General features: G+C 36.7%; 1 protein-coding gene across 1 annotated transcript; it reads left to right on the top strand.

Moving 5' to 3' along the window:
- Nucleotides 1-341: 341 nt before the first annotated feature.
- On the top strand, nucleotides 342-25297 carry F13b (coagulation factor XIII B chain). Its single transcript, XM_027417440.2, has 12 exons — nucleotides 342-405; nucleotides 5399-5599; nucleotides 7357-7542; nucleotides 8171-8347; nucleotides 8692-8868; nucleotides 10982-11161; nucleotides 11381-11566; nucleotides 12580-12762; nucleotides 15777-15977; nucleotides 16585-16767; nucleotides 24032-24245; nucleotides 25031-25297. The coding sequence occupies exons 1-12, from the start codon at nucleotides 342-344 to the stop codon at nucleotides 25044-25046; spliced, it is 1968 nt and encodes a 655-aa protein (XP_027273241.2). The 3' UTR covers nucleotides 25047-25297.
- The last annotated feature ends 16 nt before the right edge of the window (nucleotides 25298-25313 follow it).

Here is a 25313-nt window from a genome sequence, read left to right as displayed (position 1 = left end):
AGTGGGCAGGTGGACTTTGTCCTAGAATACGCAGTTGGGAATCTGAGTTAAAATGTACCCTTCTTTATCCGAACTGTATGCATTATTTATGCTACTGTCATTGTTGCCTCTGCTGCTTAGTGTGTTCTTATTGAACTCAGAATGAAAACTATTGTCGGCTAATTCTAGTACATTATTTTAAATTGTTGGACAATGAATGTGTTAAATGAAATGTTGGCTTTTTCCAAAGGTACTTAGACATTGTAATTATTAACTTGTTTTGTCAGAAGTATTGTGTACTCAGTGATGTGATCTCAGGTGCTCTAGGGTTGTAAAATTCTTCATGAGACATGCAGCTGAAGATGAGGTTGAGATACTTGCTATTTATTTTTATAGTATTCATCTCAAGAGAACTCTATGCAGAAGGTAAAATTAATTTTTTAGTATTCTTTATTCTCCAAAATGTATATGGAAAACAGAGAGTCTAACTGTCATATTACTTGAATTTTAGCCTATATTGTGTTTCAGTATACCAATTTTGTAATACATGCTTTAAATAAATGCAACTTGTTTTTACATTTTGGTAATGTTTCTTTGGACAAAACCAGTGCGGTACTTTTATAGTACTGTGACTTGGACAATCAAAGCAAATTCCATTATTTCTCTAGATTTGGGGGCATAGGGAGCCAGGTTCTAACGACTTTAAATGGTCTTTTGGTTAATATACAGCAGTTTGGAAGTCACATATTTGCCTTAATTAGAGTTTTAGGTATGAATCCATGCATAGACTCTCTTCTTATCGTGAGAGTCTAATTTGGGAAATTTGAAAAAAGAAGGAGTTCATCAGCAAGATTCTACTTGTGCTATTGTTTTCATTGTCTGGATTACTAAGTAGCAATTATTTTGAGGGCAATGTAGTTGATTATAGAAACAGGAGCACTGGGGGAGAGAAAAGCTACTACAGTGCTGTAAATCAAATTGCCCAGAGATACCAACATTACAGATTTGTTATGATAGATCTTTGTGGGCAGACTCCCTAGAATGTAAACCAGATGTGAGTCAAAGGTGGGCAATGTACCACTGGGACTAACTTGGGATGTAGCCAAGGTTATCAGATGGTAAGGTTGGGCCCAGGCAGGTGAGTCAGTGACCAGCCAGAGCTCCTCTAAATTAACATCTATAATTACCATTGTGTTTTAGTTGACTAGTTCACACAAATTTTCCACCAACAATAGTATATAAATCAAACTATGTTGCTCTCATTTCACACAAGTAAAGCAAGTAATATGCTTGCAGACAGGAACAATATTCCTGTGCTAGTTACAAAACTAGATGAGAACCTCATGGGTAAGAAGTGAGTTAATTCTAACCTTGATCCCAAATTCCCATTCTCTTAGGACCCACTCTAGAGTTTAGGCATGCTCCTTCATATGATAATGGCTTTGTAAAGTACGTATTTTTAAAAATGAATTTTGTTATTGTTTGATGTTGGGTCATAGGTGCCACAGCAGAGGCAGAAGTTCACCAAGATGCTACAACTCCGTTTTCCAAAAGAGCAAATGGGTACGGCCTTCTCAGAAAAGACTGACCCCCAGCTAACTCATTCCAGTTACTTTATTCAAACAAATACAGTGTTAATTGAGGCTGGGAAAGGTTCCAGCTACAAAAGTCATGTTGCTTTTACTGCCTAGGAATGCAGACAACCCTTACATATCTCAGTCACTTTTGATTACAGCTTGCCCTAATCAAAAGGCTCCCCAAAATCCAGCTATCAAAAGGCATAATACAAGAAAGATAATTAGGGAAAAAGGAAATCATAGAAGTCTTAACATTCAAAGCAATATAGGAATAATGTGAATAAATAAAAGAACTCCCGGTCTTCCAAAAGCATATTAGGACCAGGGTTGATGCAGCTGCAAACTCTCTAGAGAAACATGTCATCAAGGTTTAAACAATCTCAAAACATTTTTCAGCCTCTACTGATTAAATGCAAGCATAGCAAAGACTTTGTTGAAACATTTTCTCAAGCCAGACACAAAGGTTTCACCATACAGATCACTACATTCTGCTGTTATAATAATGAAACCTTATTGTAGACTTTTATCTTTGAAGCGTTTTACTTTATGACATACTGTTATTCCCACATTGCTTTTAACTGTCATAGAATTTTCTATATTTTATTTATCTGTACTTGTAATGATGGGCATATAGTTATTCTATATGAGTAGCTCTGAAATCAATGTGGCTGTATCACTTCATCTCTCTGACTTATGGTACTGAACTTCTATGGTACTTAACAATAGAACACTTTGCAAAAGTGTATATAAACTCTGTTTCAGAGCTCATAATCTCCAAACACTTAACATGTTGTTCTTGCCTCTCATGATCCTCCTAAATACTTCAAATTATCTTATTTGGGGTCCTGTCATTGTCTAGTGATTCCATCTCAGTATTACTTGGCATAGTCATTTGCTTCTTAGTAAGTTTGCACATTTATTCCTATATTGCTTAGATTGCTAAGACTTCAGTGATTTCGTATTATCTCTAATTATATTGCTTTATGCCTTTTGATAGGTGAATTTTGGGAATCCTTTGGTACACTATTAAATGTGTAGTTTGGCAGTTTGATTTTCATATCCCTTATCAAATATTATTTGTATTTTTCATGGAGGGTGATTTTTATCCAAAGTAATTCCTAATTTTGATATTATAGAATACATTGTTTGCCTCACAGTTTCTGCTTTGTTCTTGACCTTCTGAAGCTCAGAATGTGTGGACTCAATATGTGGACTTCACTGTCATAAGGAAGAAAATGTAAACTTTTACATTCATTGTATTCATTAGTTCTTTCCCTAAGACTATTTTGCTATTCTGTACATTTGATGAGTTATTTATGTTGTGTATTTTCATTTTCAGTAGAGTCACTGTCTGTTTTTTTTTTTCTGCTCTGTATTGACAGTGTCTCTCCTTATGCGTTTAAGGGTCCTTTCTTGCAGTTGTGAAGTCCTGTGCCTATCTATTTGCAAAGCATGTTTCATCCAGTGCTTACTGTGTAGCCTGTTGACGCTTTTATTATGATGACTTCTTTTCTGATGAGTTTTCATTCATCAAAGCATGTTTACTACCTTGGCTGGTGTTGAAAGAGCAGATCCAGGGCAGGAGACATAAGGTATAAACCAGGACAGTGTGCCTATTGGTTGATGTCACTTACCAGAACAGTGGCCCTTGGGATCACTGTTCTCCATATCACAGCTTTTTTGGGTCTTTGCACTGTAAATTCCTGGTGTTTGGGTATGGGAAATACCAGAATCTTTGGAGACTCCACTGCACATGTTTTATTAGCTTCTGGAAATACTATGGTGCCTATGATTTTATCTTGTTTTTCTCAGCCATGATGCCACTGCCATTATTTTCTGCCTAAGACAGAAAACCACAGAGGGAGTCATTCTGACTTCGTTACCATGGTTTACTTTGCTTCCTCAAACAATTCACATGACTTATATGCAACTAGCTTCTTTCACTCACTGTATTTTTTTTCCCAAGAGATTATTTTATTCAAATTAGAAACAAGCCTGCTTCACATGTCAATCCCTTTTCCCTCTCCCTCCCCTCTCCCCCAATCCCTCCCCATCTCCCCATCTCATCCCCTCCTCTTCTCCCCAGGGAGGGTAAGATCCCCCATGGGGGTTCCCCAAAGTCTGTCATATCATCCTGGGCAGGGCCTAGACCCTCCCCCATGTGTCCAGGCTGAAAGAGCATCCCTCCATGTGGGATGGGCTCCCAAAGTCCCTTCTTACACCAGGGATAAATACTATTCCACGACCAGGGGCCCCATAGAGTGCCGAGACCTCCTCATTGACATCCACATTCAGGGACTGTTATCCTTTTGAGGATGATTTGAAAATTGTGGGCTTCAATTCAGCCCACTCTATTGCACTATTCTCTAAAGCTGTGATTCTCAACCTATGAGTCACTCCTTAGGGCTCACATATCAGATATTTACATTACAATTAATCACAGTGACAAAATTATAGTTATGAAGTAGCAACAAAATCATTTTATGGTTGGGGTTCACCACATCATATGAGGAACTGTAAATATTAAAGGATCACAGTATTAGGAAGGTTGAGAAACACTGATCTAAACTGCATCATTATCTTTTTGCCATTATAGGGAACTTAGGTTGTTTGCAGTCTGATGGTGTTATGAACAGTGATCATACGAATGTGCTTTCTGTCTCTTTGAACTCACCGTGTGCCTTTCTATGAGGTGACCTTGTATGTATTCTGCTTTAGTAAATATCTCCAATGTACTGCCTCATGTGTGACAGGTCCTGTTTCTTTGGTCATTATGAGAATTTGTCTCTTTCCTTTCGGTCATTTTAGTGGCATTGCAGTAATGTAATGGTGGTTTGATGTGAATTTCCCAATCACTAATCAAGATAAATATTTGCTCTTAAACATTCTCATTTTCAAAATCATTGCAAAAACCTCTTATTTTATGGATTATGTGCCTCTTTTCTAAAAGATGCCACTTCACAGTTGTGTGAGTTTCTGTATCTCAGCGGCCTTATCTGTTCTGCTATAGCAGACCCTTGTCACATAGGTTGGCTGCCTGCTTCTCTGAGTCCCCAGTTGTGGGTTCATCCAACTTCAAGATAGAAATTAGTTGAGGAAAAATTCCAGGAAGGTCCCAGAAACAAAAATTGAATTGGAATTCACATTCATAAAATGATGGGCAGGCAATGTACTAAATATTATAAGCATCCAGAGATGATTCAAATTACATGGGTGGAGATGTGTATGGTATATGTAAATTTTTAATCACTTAATATAAGAGACTGAAGCATCTGTGGGTCTTGGCATCTACAGGGTAGTCTTGGAATCAAGACTGCCAATACAGAACTCTGTCAACTCTATGGCTATTGAGCACAGAAACATAGCTGGTCCAAGCAGAGCTGTTCTGTGAATGAAATGCCTGCTAGATTGAAAGAGTAAGAACTAAGAATACAAAATACTTTAACACATTATGTTAAATAAAAGGTATCACTGAAACAAAGCACGCCTTTATTTTTATTTTTACTTTTACACTGTGAGTTCCAGAAATGTTAAAATTGCATATAAGATGTCATGATGTGTCTATGAGTGTATTGTTCTACAAAACTAGAAGAAATTTCCAGGAAGAAATGGCTTGTCAGTTTTTCTGAGTAACACAGCTATTCAGAATTGTCAGCAGATATAAAGAGGGGAGGGCATGATATTAGATATTTAGATTGTCACAATATCACTTCTAAACTTATGTTATGAAGATAAGTGCAAACTGAAGAATCTGCAAAAAAATATTTAGGAATGATGTTTAATCACAAGTTTCATGGGTTTACATGTTTTTCCATTTTCAGCTTGAGTTTTCCTCATTTCAGAGAAACAGTGTGATTTTCCTATGGTGGAAAATGGAAGGATTGCCCAATATTATTATACATTTAAACGCTTTTACTTTCCAATGAGCATAAACAAAACACTGTCATTCTTCTGCTTGGCTGGCTTTGCAAGCGAAAGTGGGAAGCAAGAAGGGCAAATCAGATGTACAGCAGAAGGCTGGTCTCCAAAGCCAAGGTGCTTCAGTAAGTCAATGCATGCTGTCAGGGCAATGCTTATAAGCTAGTTCCTTAGAAAACAATGTTTATCTATATTAAATGTGAATGGTGGTTAAACTTTGCGTAGATAATGCCAAAATTACCATTATAAAATACCATATCTGAAATCCTGTGAAGGATGCTTTTATATCAGTGAGTCATTTCATCTGTTTTTAATAGTACTTGTGAAGAAATATCTTAAAATGTTGTTTTTCAGGCTGCAAATAACAGGTTCATTTGGGCTACTTTAAGTAAGGAGGAACTTATCATATCCATAATCTTAATATGAAGCCAGAATAAGATGCAAGGTCTGGTTTCATAAGGAATGAGCCATTCTAGTACTTTGTCATGTGTATATTTGTTACTCATCTGCATGCCCACTTTTATTTTTCTTATCCATTGGAAGTTTCAGTTTTCTGCATACTGACTTGAGATTTATGAGTAGTGTCATAATAGGCTCATTGCATTGCTTCATGGCACAGTGTGTCACTTTATCATTGGCTTCCATGTACTTAGGTAAATGTCTTAAGTTGCGAGTCCCTTGAATTTCTGTTTTCCAGAGTAAACGGCTTGCATTAGGTCCTTTGCATTCAGGGGAGGAATTTTGGTATGGCAGTAGCTGTGGCTGCAATACACAGTAAACAGAACTGCATAGGACATTCATTCATTCTGTGTCTTCAAGACAGACCAGAATTCAATATGACATTTTTTCCTGTTAAGATAGAATATAGAGTTTATAATATAAGCCTCATTGTGGCATCATAAAAAGAAGTTACATACCTTGAATTTGCTTTCTAAAGAGATAGAACATTGCAGAGATTGGCATGGGAGCATAATGGTCAAAATATGATCTCTGCAGCCAACTGACTGCATGTGATTCCAGCACCATCTATGAAAGTGACTTGAAAATTATTAGCCTGTTTCATATGCAAAAAGGAGAGTTAATATTGCTTCTTAGAAGCTTTCAAGTAGAGTGTTTGCCACACAGCTAGTAGTAAATGTGTTTATGTTAATTGTAACCTTAGACAAGTCTTTTAACCCTTCTAGATTGCTTTGTCATAAAGGTCCAATAATATGGCTTACAAAAATGATAGGGATTTCTAATGTGAAGGTAATTTTATTATATTGTAGCTTACAGTGCACATATTTACCAAAAACTTGATTGTAGACTCAAAGGTTTTTGGGACCAAATGTTTGACTTAGTCTACCCACACTGACTCCTGGACCCTGTGCAGTGATGTGATCTCAAAATATTTTCTCAATGAATGAATGAATAAAAGCTTTATAGTAAGATACTTTAGAACTATTTAGTTATCCATTAAGTATGTTTTTGATTACATTATAAAACAATAGATTAAAACATCAAGTAGATCAAGGAGAAATTACTTTTACTTGTGATTAATGACAATTAGTGAAAAATTATTGGTGTATTTTCCAAAAGAAGATGCAGTAAGAGTAGGAGTGGCTATAAAATCGAGATTTGTAAATACAAAATCAGTTAATCTCAAACTGAATCCATTTCCAAAGGAATGTCATACAGGGCATATCAGATATTTTCCACGTTGAACTGTATCAAAGAACTCTGAGTGAAAATTATTTTACTGCTCTAAGTTCCAACTAAAAGTAATATTATGTGTTTGTATTAATTTTTCAGTTTAGTAACGTATAATCTGAATCTTACTATTAAGCAGATCAACATTATAATTTCCTTAAGAAACTAAAGCACATTTGCTTTTAAAACACAGAAAAATGCCTGAAGCCTAACCTAAGGAATGGTTATGTCTCTGATGGAAAAGTACTGTACAAAATTCAAGACAGCATGCGCTATGGTTGTACTTCAGGATACAAAACCACTGGAGGAAAGGATGAGGAGGTGGTCCAGTGTCTTTCTGAGGGGTGGTCTTCACAACCATCCTGCAGGAAGGAACAAGGTACACATCACATAGTAATATTTCCTAAAGCTCAGCATATGATCCTATGAGGCTATGCTTCACTCAAGAGATGGTTTTCTTTTGTATGATTGATTTTCTACTATGTCTCTTCTGTGTGAGAAGTTGACAGTACTTTGCATTTCTCTCATGCTTGGTGTTTTCTTAATGCATGAGTTCTCAACTCCAACAAGTCTCCTGCCTCATGAGATCTTACTCTGAACCAATAAGAATGAGCTGAAGTGCTCAAAGTGAAAGAGCCCTCCAAAGCTTTCCTGTATAATTCATGCAATTATTTTCTTCAATGCTAATTTGACAGTGTAAGTTGTTTAAGTTATGCAAATCCACAGAAGACACTTAATCCAAATATTTCCTCACAAGACTTCATCTGACATGAGGCCTTTGGTCAAGTACAATGGAACAATATTTCAAAGTAGGAGACTGAGAGAGATGGCTTACATGAATATGAAAAGGAAACCACAGAAGCAAAGTGATGTTTTCAATTTTGCAATGATTGACTTTACCACATATTATTAATATTTAATGTGATACACGTTGTGACTTCTTTTTAATATTCTAGGGTTTTGATGAAGCCTATCAAAGTTCCTAAAATAAATGTTTAACTTTTCAGAGACATGTTTGGCCCCTGAGTTGTATCATGGGAATTATTCCACGATGCAGAGAATATTCAAAGTGGAGGACAAAGTGCAATACTCTTGTGCTGCTGGTTACTACACTGCTTCGGGGAAGCAGGCTGAGGAAGCAGAATGCTACGTACATGGGTGGTCCCTCACCCCACAGTGCAACAGTAGGTTCTCACTTCAGTAAGAACTTTTTGCTGCACAATTTCATCTCATATAAGTTGTCTTTCTGGCAACATTCCATGCCTCTTAGTTTTGTCTTCAGTTGCAATTTAGTTAATAGTAGAATTTGGTCATTTCAAGCTTTCAAACAGGAAAACCTTGTTTTGGCTATTGTAATCCAATTCAGTTAAACCTGCTAATATTTAACAAGATAAGAATATATTAATGAGCTTATAGAACAGAATATAGCAAATGTTATACTATCCATTCCAGATATGGACTTTAAATTTCTCTTTGGGAAAAATAAATATGTTTTGTTATTTTTACCTGTTCTTTCATTTTTTTTTAGAATTAATGTGCTCTTCTTTGAGATTAATAGAAAATGGCTATTTTCATCCTGTAAAGAAAACCTATGAAGAAGGAGATGTAGTTCAGTTTTTCTGTCATGAAAATTACTATCTAAGTGGATCTGATTTAATTCAGTGCTATAACTTTGGCTGGTATCCAGAATCTCCCATATGTGAAGGTAACTTTTAAAGATTTCATACTTAAAAATTAGTTTTAATTTCTATGATCTCTGAATGATCACATCTATTTCTAATTGCAGAACTATTTTTAAAATAATTATTGCATATCAAGTCAGTGAATTTTTATCTGAAGTAACTAAACTTTGTTTGCATTTGTGTAGTAAGCAATACGTTATATGTAACGTGCATATGTCTGAATATATATATGTGTGTAGCTGTGTATATGTTTGTGTGTGTGCATGTGCATGTTTGCACACAGAAGCTAGAAGTTCATGCCAGGTGTTTCCCTCAGCCCCTCTCAGTTTTTGCAGGCAGTCCTCTCATTACACCTGAGCTTATTGAATTAGTTGGTCTGCTTAGATAATGAGCATCAGGTTGCCTCCATCTCTGCCTTCCTAGTGATGGATTATACCTGCCAGTGTGCCTGGCGTTTACACAGATGCTAGGGATCATACTTAGCACCCCCTGTATATAAGGCAAGCAACTTTATCAGTTTCGCTATCTCCTCGGCCCTGTGCTTGATATTTTAAAACTTCAGTCATATATTTTCAATCTGTAGCTGGGTAAGGCACTATCTTAATTGGCCACATATTCCTTGATGTGAAAAGTCCATCTCCAAAATAATAGAGTAGGAAGCACACACAGCAGAAGAATATTATTAGCCTGAAGGGTAAATGGAAAATGAGGTCAGTCATCTGGTTGAACAGTCCAGACATATAATAGTTAAGGTTTGATTTCTATCCCTGGTTGTGCTCTAAGGGGTGCTATGACTTCCTTCAGAAGATACCAATTCGTAGCCATAGATTAGTGCAGTGTGAGAGAATTCTCACTTCCATATTCATAGAAATGGCAGATTGTATTGAACTGAGTCTGAAAAATAAACACAAATCTGATGATTTGGTGAGTATGACAGGCAAAAGGTGCAAAGCCACTATTTCTGCTGTAATATAGGAAATAGTTTTATTATTGACAGACCGGCCAAAGACCTAGGAGCAAAAGAGAAAAGTGTGATTGAAATAGATGCCAGCAGGAAGGAAAGAGGTGTCTGGACAGAGCAAGGATGGCAGTGAGCAACTGCTTTGAAGTTTTAGCAACTTTCTAGTTGAGCCCAACAGCCTTGGTATAACTGTGTATGGGGGTGGGGGGCAGGTGTTAGCAAGTTGTACCATATTGTCTCAAAAATATATAAGACTTACTGCCTCTTATGCACCCCTCCAAATTAGCATGGCCACATACCTATGGTTTTATAATTAATAGTTATTGTGTGTAGTATACTAATTTGTTGAGCAATATACTTCCCAACCCCAGATATCCTCATCTTAGTCCTAGAGCCAGCATAGTAGACTTATGTGGCAAAACAAATACAGGGATGGACTAAAGATCTTGAGGCTATTATCTGTTGTACTTTATTTGGCCCCTAAATACAATGGCCAGTGTCAACGGATCTGAAAGGGTACTTGACAACAGAAGAGGAAGATGGATATGTAACAATGGAAGGGAACAGTTTTCCCTTCTTTATCTATAATATGTGAAGAATTTGTTTAGGACTCAGGAGATGGTGACTGTAAAATACTCAAGATGTCCCAAGAGTATTACTTTACTGGTTCTGTGGGTCAGGGTTGTGGGTGTGGCTTCACTGGTTGTTGTGCTACATCAGTGCAATCTTGAAGGTTTGGCTTGGCAGTAATACTCCAAAATCATTGTGGGTGTTGGCAGCTTTCTGTGCTTTGCATGCTGCTGAGGCACAGGCCTACTGGCTTTGGGCTGAGGTAGCCCTCTAACTTTTGCCTGCTGGCCTCCTTTGTTAGGACTCTCATAGTGCAGCAGGTTGATTCCTCAAAGCCAGTAGGGAGAGGGTCTTCCAGGAAGAGTGGCATTGTGTTGTTGGCCATCATGTAACATAACCACATACTAATTCATCATCTTTCCATAAGAAACAATTGGCAGGTACCACTCAGGAAAGGGATGCTGTGTCAGAGAACAGTCATAAAAGGGTTTTCCTGGTGCCTGTCTGCCATATTTTCTGTGGTTCTTTACACCATAAATATTATCAATAAATCTTTACCATTTTTGTAATTACATGAGGTTAATAGGCCAATATTTTTATACAAGGAACAAGAAGTCGATGTCCTCCTCCACCTGTTCCTCTAAATTCCAAAATTCAACCATATTCAACAACTTACCGCCATGGAGAAACAGTTCGTATAGTATGTGAACTTAATTTTGTGATTCTGGGTTCAGAAGAACTCCTCTGTGAAAATGGAAAGTGGACAGAACCTCCCAAATGCATTGGTTGGTAACATCTTTTTAAGTTAGTTTTCGTTAATATTTTAATTCGTGTATTTGATACTGAATTTTATTGTGCCATTCTCATACATATGTATCATTGTCCCTTGTTCTTATTCACAGTCTATCCTATGCTACTTTCCCTACTTGCTAATATCTTGAATAAGTGTCTCCCAAAATACTTATGTAGTTTAATGGTCTCTTTCTTTAATTGTACCTTCACAGAAGAGAAGGAGAAGGTAGCCTGTGAGCAACCACCCTCCATTGAAAATGGTGCTGCCCAAGCACACTCTGAGATTTACTACAGTGGGGATAAAGTGACATACAGGTGTGAAGGAGGCTTCCATCTCCGGGGATCAAGTATGATAACTTGTAACCGTGGCCAATGGACGCTGCCACCTGAGTGTGTTGGTATGTGTACTACTTCTAACACTTAAGCCTTGATGTTCTTTTCAACTGTTCAATCTGTCTATGCAAGGCCAGAGACTAATGCTTGCAAAATTTAGGGACACTTATGTACTGAATCGCCTTTGTGAATTTTTGAGTATATAGTGTATCTGTAGAATCTAGACAAAATTAATAAATCAAATTAATAAATCAGAATCAAAACATCATTTAGAATGCATTACTGCTAGGCTGTTGTGTAAGTTGTGTTAACTCCACGATCTTGTACTTTAAATGATCACACATATGTGAGCTGTGTTTTATTAAAGAAGTAAACGGGTGGATGTTGGGTTAGTGGTTGGCCATGTGTATGACAGCTCCCCCTTCTCTTGTACTGTGATCATTATAGGGCACTCTCTTCTCCGAAGGTAAGTCCTGCTCAGTAGAATTTTGCGTATTACCCTTCTAAACCTTGCAGCTTCTAAGAATCATGCCATGGTTTTGATTTTACTGAAGGATATCATTAAGTTAAAATCACTCCTGGTTGCCATCCTTCCTACCATCTTTCTCATGTTTTGATTAGATATTAAAAGAAGTTCCCCGAACATGTGTACTTGTTTATTACATAGTAAAAAACTACGAAAGAGGTTAAATAAATTAACTGAGGAAGAGAAACTGGGAGAGAGTAAATATTTCATCTAATTCAGAATAGGAATGAAAAGGAGAAGGAAGAAGATAGGAGTGGATAAGGCCCAGTGAAGTTTTAGAGTGGACCATGCCCGTTAGGATCTTTCTTTCTCAGCATTTAAGAACACCCTTATCACAGTTACTTTACCATCATGAAAGAAGAAACATACATGAATTTGTTCTTGATTAATAAATACATTTTAAAAAATACTTAAGCTAAAAGCTTTTGGGTTTCTGATTAACTTAGAAACAATTGTCTAGGTGATAGTACAAATATTGGTATAGCATGTTTTTGATAACTATCATTTTATTGTTATGGGTGTATTAAATTTTCAAATGATCCCTTTTCTTAGAAAATAATGAGAACTGTAAGCCTCCACCTGAAATAGCGAATGGTGCTGTTATTGATGGCTTATTGGCAAGTTATACAACAGGATCGTCAGTGGAGTACAGATGCAATGAGTATTACTTACTGAGTGGATCAAAAGCATCTCACTGTGAACAAGGAAAGTGGTCATCTCCACCTGTTTGCTTGGGTAAGTAAGAGAACACATAATTGAATTTATTTTTGTAGATTTTCATAAATAATGTTCATAGCAAAAAATGCTGTCTTATACATTTTCCCCGATTTAAGTAGGAGACCTGTTACATCCTAGTATGGATCTACATAAGATTTTTGCATATTAATTTTACTATAAAAGTAAACATAGCATATAATTGGTCATTTGGGGGCACACTAAGTATACAGTCCAGTAACAACGTTTAAACTTTGTGACTAGGTCCTTTATGTGTAGTGCTCCCCCTAGCTTCAGATAGACCTCACTATCTTTACTTGTAGTGCCCTCAGATGACCACTGGGAGACGAGGGCATCTCTTTTCTGGCACATTGCTGATGACTTTGATCCACTTCCTTCCTCACACAAATGTTCACTTAATTACTCTCATAGCCTTGTTTGGACTAAATGTTGTTGATGACTTAGAGCATCTACACAATACTGTCATACACAAACATGAACCACAATGCAAACATGTTTTATACTCTGCATGTGACATGTTTTCTCCACTTAAAATGTAGAATAAATCTGGTTTGTTTTCATGTCTGCATAGTGTTCTGTAGTGTCTGTATACCATAAGTAATTCAAATAAGCATTTCATTGACATATATATTTAGTGTTTAACATTTTTACATAACAATAAATTTTGCAGCAAAATATTTTGTACTTAAAATCCTTACATTTTTCTTTAAAAGGTTACTTAAATTTGTTTTTCCTACTTTTATTTTCTTACATTTTTCATATTTTCTGAATTTATATTTCCAGACCAACAACCTGATTTTTTTAATTGCACTATTGTCCTTCAGATATTTATTTCTAGTTTATAACTCTCCCATTAAAGAATTAAAGTTATAGTTTTCTTAAGCTTTGTTAAACTTTGGATATTTTAATTATCATGTTATTGTTAATCTAATAATTAAAATATTTTTTATTTTATTTAAGTATAACTTAGACAGCTTTCAGTTTTCTAGAGGCTCAGGTTTGTTGTATCCTGAATAATTTGTCATCATTTAGCTTTCATTTTCTTTCATGTGCACTATAGCACATATATATAACTATAACTTATATTAACCATTGAGAATCACATATATTGGAAATATATGTGATCTTGATCTTATTTATATTATAATGTTTGAAAACATAGACACCTTCAATTTTAGCCTTTCGAGCTTCAACCCTTCAGTCATTGTGAGGATGCTGTGCCCATAAAATCGAATACATCTTCAACTACAATTTTCTGTTGCTATTATATTGTCATAAATGCTTTGATATTGAATTTTTGGTGATGTGACTGATATTTTGTTGAACTGAAATATAGTCTGTCTGAGGACAGAGGCTAAATTAAAATAGCAGTGAAATAACTTCATAAGGAATAGCAAGATTTAAAAAAATTCCATTCTGCTCCTGGAACAATTGTAATAAGATATTCCAACCTAACACTGATGAATCAACGCATATACTGAGCAAGGGTCACCATAGTAAGCAGGGTATGAGGAGGGAGCGCTACCATCTTGTTGTAGCCACGCCTTCTTAGGGGCTGACTACAGGTATGCCTGACCAGGCTTGTGAGGGCGTGGTCAGAGTGACGTAGTGGGACTGGTAGTGGGACTGCGTTTTCGCTTTCGGTTTCTCTTTTTGCTGCTTGCTGGACAGACTGCTACCACCGGCTGGCTGGTTCGCTCTGTAAGTAAGGCTTTTCCCTATTAAATACCCTTATATTTCTACCTGACTCCGTATTGGTAATTTCCCACTATATCTTGTCATCTATTAGAATTGGCAGTTCTTCCTCTGCAGGTTCCAACAGCTGCACAAGGGCTGCAGTTTTCCATTTGCATCAGTATGCAGACACACATCTCTCTAGCATCCCCTTGCCCATCCCCTCCTTCTCACAATGCTCCAGCAACACTGCTTTCCTTATCTTTGTCATACTTTCATTTTGGGATCTTTATATTGATTGCCCCGCCCATCTGAAAACAACAAGGTTTAATCCTTAAAAACCCTTATCAAGTATACTTCTCATTTAGGCTTACCAGAATTGTCTTACTTAAGAGGGCAGACTTCCGTCCTTCCTATACACCCCTCTTTGCTTACAGTGCAGCTATAAGGTGGTCACCAACCACAACAATTCATGTATTTATTATATTTGTGCTTTATTGTGGGAATTTCTCTTTACTTATGAGCACCACGAGTTCTTGTTGATAGCATTTTTGAATGGCAGTTACTCTATAAATATGTATAAGTTAAATGCACTTTGTGTTTCAAGGTCATTAGTTAATTTAAAAATTATGTTTAACATTGCTGGTTAATAACCTGAAATAATGTTTTAATTTTGGAAACTAGCTGGTTTAAATCTATGATATCATGAAAATAAGACATATACAACTGATTAATTTGGCAGTCAAAAAAGTATATATTTTATTATTGATATTACCATATCATGGGCCTACAGTTTAAGGTCAGATAGAACAACTTATGTGGCCTGAACCTTGAGACAAAGAACTAACAGGCCCGTGTTTTGGTGGCAAAGCAAGTTCTCCCCTCTACTGTCTCCACAAAGGAGATCTGCCATGCCTCTCCTGTGGCTAGACCTCTGTCTCCTGCAGATGAAGCAGGGACACATAAAAATGTTCTTTCTTATTTATGCCCCTCCAGCAACTCTGTCACCCTAACCCCAAACCAGTTCTGAGTTGTGTCTGGGCTTCCTATCCAAAGGCTCCCAGCTAAGTGCCTGACTCCTGTACTTGCCTGTGTACTGAAACCTGGAGCCAGCTGAGTCCTCATGTGGTGGTCAGTGTGGAAAAGCCCCTCAGTTCCTGTCTCTGTGTCTCTACACATTTTTCTTCTTCATCTGACATGTATATATGAGCTCTAATAATGATGGATGTTAAATGTATAATAACATTACTTTAGATGCTATTGTCATTTTTATTTTACAATGTATTGCTCACGTATTTGTCAGATTGCTGATAATTTTAAGAGAGCATTTTGTTTTGCAGAGCCATGCACTATTGATGCAGATCGCATGAGCAGAAATAACATACAGATGAAGTGGCAATATGAGGGCAAGATTTTACATGGAGACCTAATAGATTTTGTGTGTAAACAGGGATATGACTTGTCTCCAAACACCCCGCTGTCTGCGTTGTCCGTGCAGTGCAATAGAGGAAATGTGAGATACCCCGTGTGTGTTAGAAGAGGTAAAGAATATCATTGGACGTGTTGCTTGGTTGGTGTCTTCTAACCACAGTTGGACTTGACCCAGTTTTCTGCTCTACTCAGCACACATACTTCAAAGGATGACTGTGTTAAGAGATTTCCACTGAATGAGTATTTGTGAAGGGGAAATGGAGAGGTTTCATAAATAACCCCAGACTGCCCAAGGGTTGATTTTCCTCATGCAGAAGTCCTGTAAAGCTTCAGTTTACTCAGGATTTTCTGGGAACCTTTGTCTCAAGAAAGGGTTTAGCATACAATATAATTTTATTTATTCATTCCCTTGACCTAGGGGCTATTTCTTAAAATGGGTGAAAACCAAGATAAGACATACAGAAGGCATGGCTTGACTAAAGGGGAAATATTAAATCATATTGTTAATATTTTGCTAGTTGTAAATATGTATTCAAATTATGATAATGCATTACCTAGCATGGCATTTATTGTAGGATTATCTTCAATATTAGAAGGTATTGGTAAACGCTTTAATAATACTTTTAAATTGGCAAAATATCTTTTATTTCTGTAGCACTCATCAAACACTGAAAGTTCATTGTAGCAGTTGTTGTAGTCTGTAAAATTATTTTTCAGAATCTAGAGGGATGTGTGCGTCTCCTCCCCTGATAAGAAATGGAGACATTGTCAGTTCAGCAGGCAGCACCTATGAAAATGGCTCTTCAGTAGAATACCGGTGTTTTGACAACCATTTCCTACAAGGGTCAAGGGAGGCCTATTGTATAGATGGAGTGTGGACTGCACCGCCAATGTGTTTAGGTAGGTACTGCTAAACACCACTCTCTTTCACTCAGCCATTGACAGGTGGCATGACACAGACATAACATTTTATTTCTTTTACTTGTTTTATTGATTTTCCTATTCAGTCGCTGGCTTCTGATTTTCCTCTGTATTGTGAATAACTATAATCCATTTACTTTTACAAATACTTATTAAGTACAAGCAGTGTGTTATAGTTACATACTAATCTGATGTTGTGTTTTAAGATGACTAAGCCATAGTGTCATATAGAAGTCATTCATTATTCAGTGTGAGTGGTACTATTACACGAAATTAAAAAGAATACTCATACTATATACATGTATGAAGTTGTCAAATAGCTAAATTAATCATTAAAAATATAAAAAGATGATCAGACAAAGATAATACTGATAATATCTCCAGGCCTTAAAGTATATGTGGAATTAAGGGCACAGGACACCATTACAATATGTGGAAGGAAAAAAACAAAACAAAACAATGTGCAGGTGTCCTGAGGCCTGAAGAATAAAAGAATAAATTGCTAATGAATCTCAGAAACCAAGGTTTCATGATATGGGCCTTATTGTCAGTTATCAAAAGCAATACTGTGAATTCTTTGTACATTCAAAGTTTTTCTCATTTTAATTTCTTTCAGTTTTTCTTTTGTATAGTGATTCTGTTTTTTTGGATGCACAAAAAACAAAGCAGCTAAAATACTGCTGGTTGCCCTGTGTGACTTTTACAACAGTACTCCTTTATCAATAAAAATGCTTTGCTTTTTTAAATTGTCTTGTGATCAACTTTCCTATCTTATAGAACCAGATTTTGAAATTTATATTTTTATTTAATTTTTTTCATACAACATATTTTGCTCATTTCCATTCTTCCTCTCACTCAGCCCCACCAACTCCCCCACCACATCTTTACTCACTATTTTTTGTTTTCAGTTCATGTTTTGCAATTTTTAGGAGAGGAGAGAAAGGAGAGAGAGAGACAGAGACAGATACAGAGAGACAGATACAGAATGAGACACACAGAGAGACAGAGACAGGCAGAGAGATACCGAGAGACAGAGAAACGTGCATTAGCTTATGCAGTAAAACTTTTTTCATGTTTTGATTTTTTCAAACCTCTGGATTTGCATTTTAAGAGTATTTCCTCATGCAATGTATAGTTGGTTTATTTCAAAACATATACAATCGGATAACGTTTTTCTTTGTGGTAAAGTATTTAAATCATTGGCATATAAAATATTCTTACTGACACATTTTAATAATAGTGGTCATTTACTACATTCATAGATATTCTACATGTTCGATAGTCTTTTCTCCAAACTTAAGGATAAATTATCTTTTTTTCTGTTTTGTTTTACGATCTTACTGTCCATGAGTTTGCTTATGCTTTTCTCTGGTTTTCCCTTAACTGCTATCATAGATCATATCATGATTTTTGAGATCTGATGCGAATCATTCTTTTATTTCTTCTCTAAGACTATAGGATACTTGCTGTTTGCTTACTTTTTCCACACACTGTATTAGTGTACTGTGCTTTCTAGTTCAGACTGTAGTTTAAGGTCTGGAGATACTAATAGCATTGTTTTTGTCTGACAATCTTATTTTTTGTTGTTGTTGTTGTTGTTTTTGTTTTTCAAGACAGGGTTTCTCTGTGGTTTTGGAGGCTGTCCTGGAACTAGCTCTTGTAGACCAGGCTGATCTCAAACTCACAGAGATCTGCCTGCCTCTGCCTCCCAATTGCTGGGATTAAAGTTTTACTTCTTTTTTTGTGTGTGGTTAAATTAGTTATTTGACAGTTTCATTCATGGGTATGCTGTATTCTGAATACTCTGTTGCTCACTCCTTTCTTACCTCTCTCTCAGGTCTATTATCCCCCTCATCCCTGCAAGTCCCTTTCCCAGATTCATGATGTTTAGTCTTGCGACACATTTAGTTTAACCAGGGCCATCTTTGTGACTATTATATTGAAATATCTACTAGAGTCTGGTGGGGCCATCATTTGGTATACAATTAAAGGCAAGGATTCCCCCTCTCTCTGAATCTATCAGCAGCAAATAGTCCAGCAGTGAGGGGGTAGAATCACAGAGGCTTGCCTCCATTGAGCTGGACTGTTGGTGGGCTCATCCTTGCACACTCAACTCAAGCATCACTTGCTGCTGTGAGTGTAATTGCAATGGCCATGTCCAGCCCAGGAGATGACATTTTGAAGCTCTTTTCTCTATTTTTCAGGTCCTGCATTCTTTCCACACCCTCTTCTATAATGCTGACTAGGTCTGAGAGGGCCTGGTATAAATGACTTATTTAACACTGGGTACTTATCCATCCATTTTTTTAGCATCTCAGCACCTCATAGGCACTGGTGTCTGCATGTACAAACATTCATGGGAAAGAAAGGATTCTTTAATTTGGGCTGAAAGCAGCATTTATTTTTGAGTATAAACATAAGTGTAATGTTTAATTTAAATGAAACATAATGAACTCAAATTAACTAAAATTTAATCAGAGTGCAGTTAGTTACTCCATAACAGTAATGCTACATTTTTTTTTTACAAGTTGGCACATCGTATTTAGTGAGTTGTCATAGATCATAGAATTATAGCTGGATGAGACCATTCACTGCCCTTCCAGCAGTGTGCATTGAATCTTCTGTGACTATGAAAGCTGAGCAGTAGGGAGGAAGTTCCAAGTTCAATTCTAGCTTGCACTTGCCGTATCGTGCATCCAAGGTGTGTGTGATGTTCTCAGCAATAAGGTCTCCTGAGTTCTGGTAGGCCACCACAAGGGATGCCAACAGTCGTTTAGAAGTATCTGTGTACTTACTCATGTCCCATGTCCCATCCCTTCCTGCCTTCATCTGCTCCTTACTGGCCCATGACCTTCCCAGCCATAGGCTTTCTTTCAGCAAAAATTACAAAGCTAGCCAAGAATCAGGATTCAAATCCAATTAGAAAGCAAATAGTAACTCCCAAACACTCTCACCACTAATAAACCAGTGCACCTATATAGTTGTATTCAGAGTTGAGTAATGGCTAAGCCTGTTGATGTGTCCCCCTCCCCAGAAGCCTGAATAGCTTCTGTGACCTTCTGTCACTATGAGAAGTTTGGCTACTATCTTTCCATTTCTACAATGTCCATTTTAAATAATCTTTGGTAGATTTGAGTTTCTCAACAGACATTAATTTTGTTTTGTTTGTTTTGTTGTTTTAGACAGGGTTTTTCTGTGACTGTCCTGGGACTCACTCTGTAGACCAGGTTACCTCAAACTCACAGAGATCTGCTTGCATCTGCCTCCGCAAGGGCTGGGATTAAAGGTGTGCCCCACCACTGCCTGGCTAGACATCAACATTTTGACCATAGTTATCACACATATGCTCAGGTCCCTATCCACAAAGACACAAATCTGTACCATCTTGTAGGACTACATCTATTTCCCAGCCTAATTTCTCATTATCTGTATAAAAAATGATTGAATAGCAAATGTTATATGTGAGCAAATTTAGGAGTTTAGTACTGTTTGATCCTATTTCATGGAATACTTGTCACATCCTCTGTCTAGAGGTAAGGATTGAGGTAGTTGGGTTTGATCCAATTAGAATTGGAAAGGAAGATGCTTTTTTTCTATGGTTATATGCTGAGACTTTTCGTTTCTATGCCTCCTGCTGGACGGACAATGGTATAGGTGAAGAATACCAAAAATGCAACATAGTTTTTAATCAAACTATCATGGCTCACACATCCTCCTGCAATAGCCACACATCGATTTGATGAATTCTTCAAAGGGAGGAAAAGCTTAGAGGGTCACGCTAAGTCCTCAATTTCAGACCTGTTCATGCTTCTTTCTGCTCTCATCCCTGTGAGATTGTCAGAAACTTTGCTATGTGCCTGTTGTTGGTCATTTTACACTGAGCCTCTAAGCTGAACTGAGAATCAAAAACTCACCCAATATTTTTTTCTGGTACCTTTAAATCACCAGCTGCCTATGTGGGTCTCAGAGGCCCTGGTATACTTATAGTTTAAATCTGTTTTCCAAATGTTTTAGTTTTGGGACATTTTTGGTCTTATATCAGGCACTTGATCATAGGTGAAATCAGGATCTGTTTTTAAGAAAACCACATGATTTATAATATAGTCCTAATTGGGGGATGTCTATAGAATGAGCACTCTGATACCATTAAGAGCAAAAGAGAGGAGGTCTATTCGCAGGTGAACAGAGACAGGCTAGATCCTGAACAACTTCAATTCCAAGTCTAGTTTGCATTCTCCTTTTGCATTCTAAAGCTACAAGCCAGGGTGAACAGGCAAGCCCGTGGACTTTCCAGAAGCACAAGCAGCAGCAAATTGGGGACTTTTGCTTTCAAAGGCATGTTATAATTGACAGGTGTAAGCTTTTGTGGTCAGTTGGCTAAGGGCGATAACCTATTGTGTTCCATCTATTTTAAGGTTATTCTGTTCTAGGTAGCAGGGTGAAGTCATATTTGGCAATAAACAATACAAGCAAATCACTAAATGTATCAATAAATCAGTATCTAATAATTGGTGTCTTCTACCTTATTCTACTTCAATTCTAATTTAAATTGCAATTCAATTTGACCTAACTTAAATAATATTGAATGGAGAGCCTGTAGATTCTAAGGTCCCTTTCCAATTATTCTTTACTTAGCATATTGCTTGTAGTACCTCTCACATAACAGTTGACCTGTAGATACACAATAAATTCTTTAAAAAACTATCTGAATAAATATACTTGTTGTTTATTAACAATCTATGGTTTATGTATCACGTTAACAAATCTGGAAATCTTAAATTTATAGCAGAAGGATTTAATTGGTCTTACATCATCCAGGATGGAAATGTGATGCAGGGAACCCTATTTTGAAAATATTTTATTTTTTGAAAATTATCAAAATTATCAAAATTACTTTATCGTGGGGAAAATCAGATACTTATCTACTATATGTGTTCAATTTTTTGTCCTGCTTTATGTTAATACATAGTTCTAGGAAAATCTAAACACTTTCATTGCTTAGGATTTAAAATATAATCTAATCTCCATACTTCATTTTTTTTCATTTTTTTTAAATTTAAATTAGAAACAATCTTGTTTTACATGTCAATCCCAGTTCCCTCTCCCTCCCCTCCTCCCCTGCCCCCCACTGATCCCCTAGCCCATCCTCTTTCTGCTCTCCAGGGAGGGTGAGGCCTTGCATGGGGGATATTGGAGCAGGGATTAGGCCCTCCCCCTTGTATCTAGGCTGAGAGAGTATCCCTCTATGTGGAGTGGGCTCCCAAATTTGTGTACTAGGGGTAAATATTGATCCACTACCAGAGGCCCCATAGATTAACCAGACCTCCAAACTGACATCCACATTCAGGGGGTCTGAAACAGTCCTAAGCTGGTTTCTCAACTATCAGTCCAGGGTCCATGAGTTCCCCCTTGTTCAGGTCAGCTGTTTCTGTGTTTCTCCAGCCTGGTCTTGACCCCTTTGCTCATCACTCCTCCTTCTCTGCAACTGGATCTAATTCAGTTCAGTGTTTAGCCATGGGTGTCTGCTTCTGCTTCCATCAGCTACTGGATGAAGGCTCTAGGATGGCATATAAGGTAGTCATCAATCTCATTATCGGGGAAGGTCATTTAAGGTAGCCTCTCGACTATTGATTAGATTGTTAGTAGGGGTCAAATTTGTAGATCTCTGGACATTTCCCTAGTGCCAGATTTCTCTTTAAATCTATATAATGGCTTCCTCTATTATGGTACCTCTTTTTTTGCTCTCCTCCATTCTTCCCCTGATTGGACCTTCCTGTTCTCTCATTTCCTCCTCTCCCCTCCTCTTCTCCCCTTCTCTTTCTCCTAATCTCCCCCCCCCCCGGAGATCTTGTTCCTTTCCTCTTCTCTGAGGACCATGTATGTCTCTCTTGTTTTGGCTACCCTGGGTTTTTTGTTTTTCCATATAAAGTTGAGAATTATTCTTCAAGTCTGTGAAAAATTGTGCTAGGATTTTGATGAGGATTGCACTGAATCTGTAAATTGCTTTTGGCAAGATTGCCATTTTTACTATGTTGATCCTGCCTATCCAAGAGCATGGAAGATCTTTCCATTTTCTGGTATCTTCTTTAATTTCTTTCTTTGAAGACTCAATGTTCTTGTTATACAGGTCTTTCACTTGTTTGGTTAGCATTACCCCAAGGTATTTTGTGTAGTTTGTGGCTATTGTAAAGGGTGATGTTTCTCTGATTTCTTTCTCAGCACATTATTGTCTGTATATAGTAGGGATACTGATTTTTTAGTTAATCTTTTATTCTGCTACTTTGCTGAAGGTGTTTATCAGCTGTAAGAGCTCCCTGGTAGAGTTTTTCAGGTCAGTTATGTAAACTATCATATCATCTGCAAATAATGAAAGTTTTACTTTTTCTTTTCCAATTTGTATCCCCTTGATCTCTATTTGTTGTCTTATTGCTCTAGCTAGAACTTAAAGTACAATGTTGAAGAGGTATGGAGAGAGTGGACAGCCTTGTCTTGTTCCTCCATACTTCTCAACTGGAAATTTAAAAAGAGAATACTGTCCACTGCTTTGCATGGAGATATGTTAGAACATTTGGGCTAGTGCTGAGAATCCATCTTGTTTCTACATTGCTACCTTGTTAGTAATTAGTGGTTTATCTTGAAAATTTTATATATAGAGTATTTAAAGGAATATTATATATTCATAATATATTTGTAATATATTATATATAATATATTTAAAGGAATAATACATATTATTTTATGGTATCAGACTTCTAACCTTTTTGAAAATACTATAAAATGGAATTATGTTTATAATTGAATATGCATATTAAAAAGGAACTAATGACAAAGTCTATGTCATACTCACTGCAGGCAATCAGTTAACTCAAGGATTCATAGAAGGACAATGTATATATATATATGGGCTTGCTGGGCTTTGAACATAGGACAGGGTCTTACCCTTTACCACTGAGTGACCTCTCAGACATGTTATTTAAACTTTCTGAAGAAGCAATGGAAAGGGACTGTAAATGAATTTTTATAATTATCTGCTTGTAATTTTTGACTCAAGCACCACAGTAGTTAATGTCACACAGGTTCCTTTTGGGACCAAGAGTGAGCATATTTTCTGACTCCCAACAATAATTCTAACCAGCTGTGTCTCTCTGGAGTATAAAGCCATCCCATATAGAAAACATTGAAAGTGCTGTTAGTACAAGATGTAGCGATACAGTTTTCATCTTAATTTATTGTGTTTGTTCAGAGCCTTGCCCATTATCATTTGCTGAAATGAAAAAGAATTATTTACAACTGAAATGGAATTTTGACAATAGACCACTCATTCTCCATGGCGAGTATATTGAATTTATTTGCAAGAGAGGTGCATACATAACTGAGACTTCTGTTACTGGGTCTGAACTTCGAGTGCAATGTGACAGAGGAAGGCTGAAATATCCAACGTGTACACAAAGAGAAAGGTAAGAAAATGTACCTATGATATTTTTGTCAAGTTTTATTCAAGAGAGTCACTATTTTACAAATTCCACAAATATTGTGCTCTACAGTACTCTGTCTTTATGTCTCTTGGAAAGGAAAATCCCATTTTCTTCACATGTTAAACCCATAAACGCTGGAAGCTTCTGAGTTTCCTGAAGTCAAATTGCTATTTACCATTTGATATCTGCAATACTTTGACAGTTGGGAAGAAATCCATTTTTATGTACAATATTTAATTGTGCAAAATTCGATTCATATTTTTTGAAGTAAGAAAAAAAGAACATTTACCATACTTCTTACTGGTCATAAGTTCACGTACAACAGAATTTTTGAAATATGTGTGCAGCTGCAGATAATGAGCCAACTCTGGGAACTACACCATGATGATCTTGCAAATGTATTTAGGTTTCTATACAAATGCTTAGGGTTCTTGCTTAGAAATGTTTTTTTTATGTTTAATTATGATAAAATCAGAGCAGAAGATTTCTGCATAATACTAAAAGATTTGGTAACCTGCGGGGGGGGGAGGAAATAGCAAATACTTTGAAGAAATTATAAACCTGGTACTACTTAACAACACTAATAGACAACATTAAGTTTTTCAAATGGAACCAACAGGATGTTTTATTAAACATGGTTGCCTGCTCTAGCTGGTTCCTACTTAAGGCAGTGCTCACATGAAATGTTCAGTGACTAGAATTGTAATAGGCACCGAATTATGATTAACGTTCTTTTACATTCCCTTTCTCTCCTTTTTCTCATCAAGGAGTCTGTCTTTCTAAGATGCTTTACAGACATAAAAACAAGTGGAAGGAAGAGAAAGAGTATTTCAGCATGAATCCTAGAGGAAGACTGTGCTGAGTTCGGTGTTCTGAGGCTTTACCTCTGCATAAAAATGTACTCAATATTTTCCTTATTTATAAATCAAAGCAAAAATGTGTTTCATTTTAGTTTGATTTCACATTTAACCTGAACTTCAATTTATCTTTCACCTGTTAAATTTGATTTAGTCGGCAAATCATTCCTGTTTTCTATTGATCATTGCTAGA

The sequence above is a fragment of the Cricetulus griseus genome, chromosome 5 (assembly GCF_003668045.3).
Source record: "Cricetulus griseus strain 17A/GY chromosome 5, alternate assembly CriGri-PICRH-1.0, whole genome shotgun sequence".
Lineage (NCBI taxonomy): Eukaryota > Metazoa > Chordata > Mammalia > Rodentia > Cricetidae > Cricetulus > Cricetulus griseus.
Note: the sequence above shows the minus strand (reverse complement) of the source record. Positions and strands in the feature narration are given on the sequence as shown.

Excerpts from the sequence above, each read along its gene's own strand:
- F13b (XM_027417440.2), top strand. The coding sequence starts at position 342 with ATGAGGTTGAGATACTTGCTATTTATTTTTATAGTATTCATCTCAAGA. Across the intron at positions 7,543-8,170 it reads ATCCTGCAGGAAGGAACAAG|AGACATGTTTGGCCCCTGAG; the intron begins GTACACATCACA and ends TTAACTTTTCAG. Across the intron at positions 15,978-16,584 it reads CCCCGTGTGTGTTAGAAGAG|AATCTAGAGGGATGTGTGCG; the intron begins GTAAAGAATATC and ends ATTATTTTTCAG.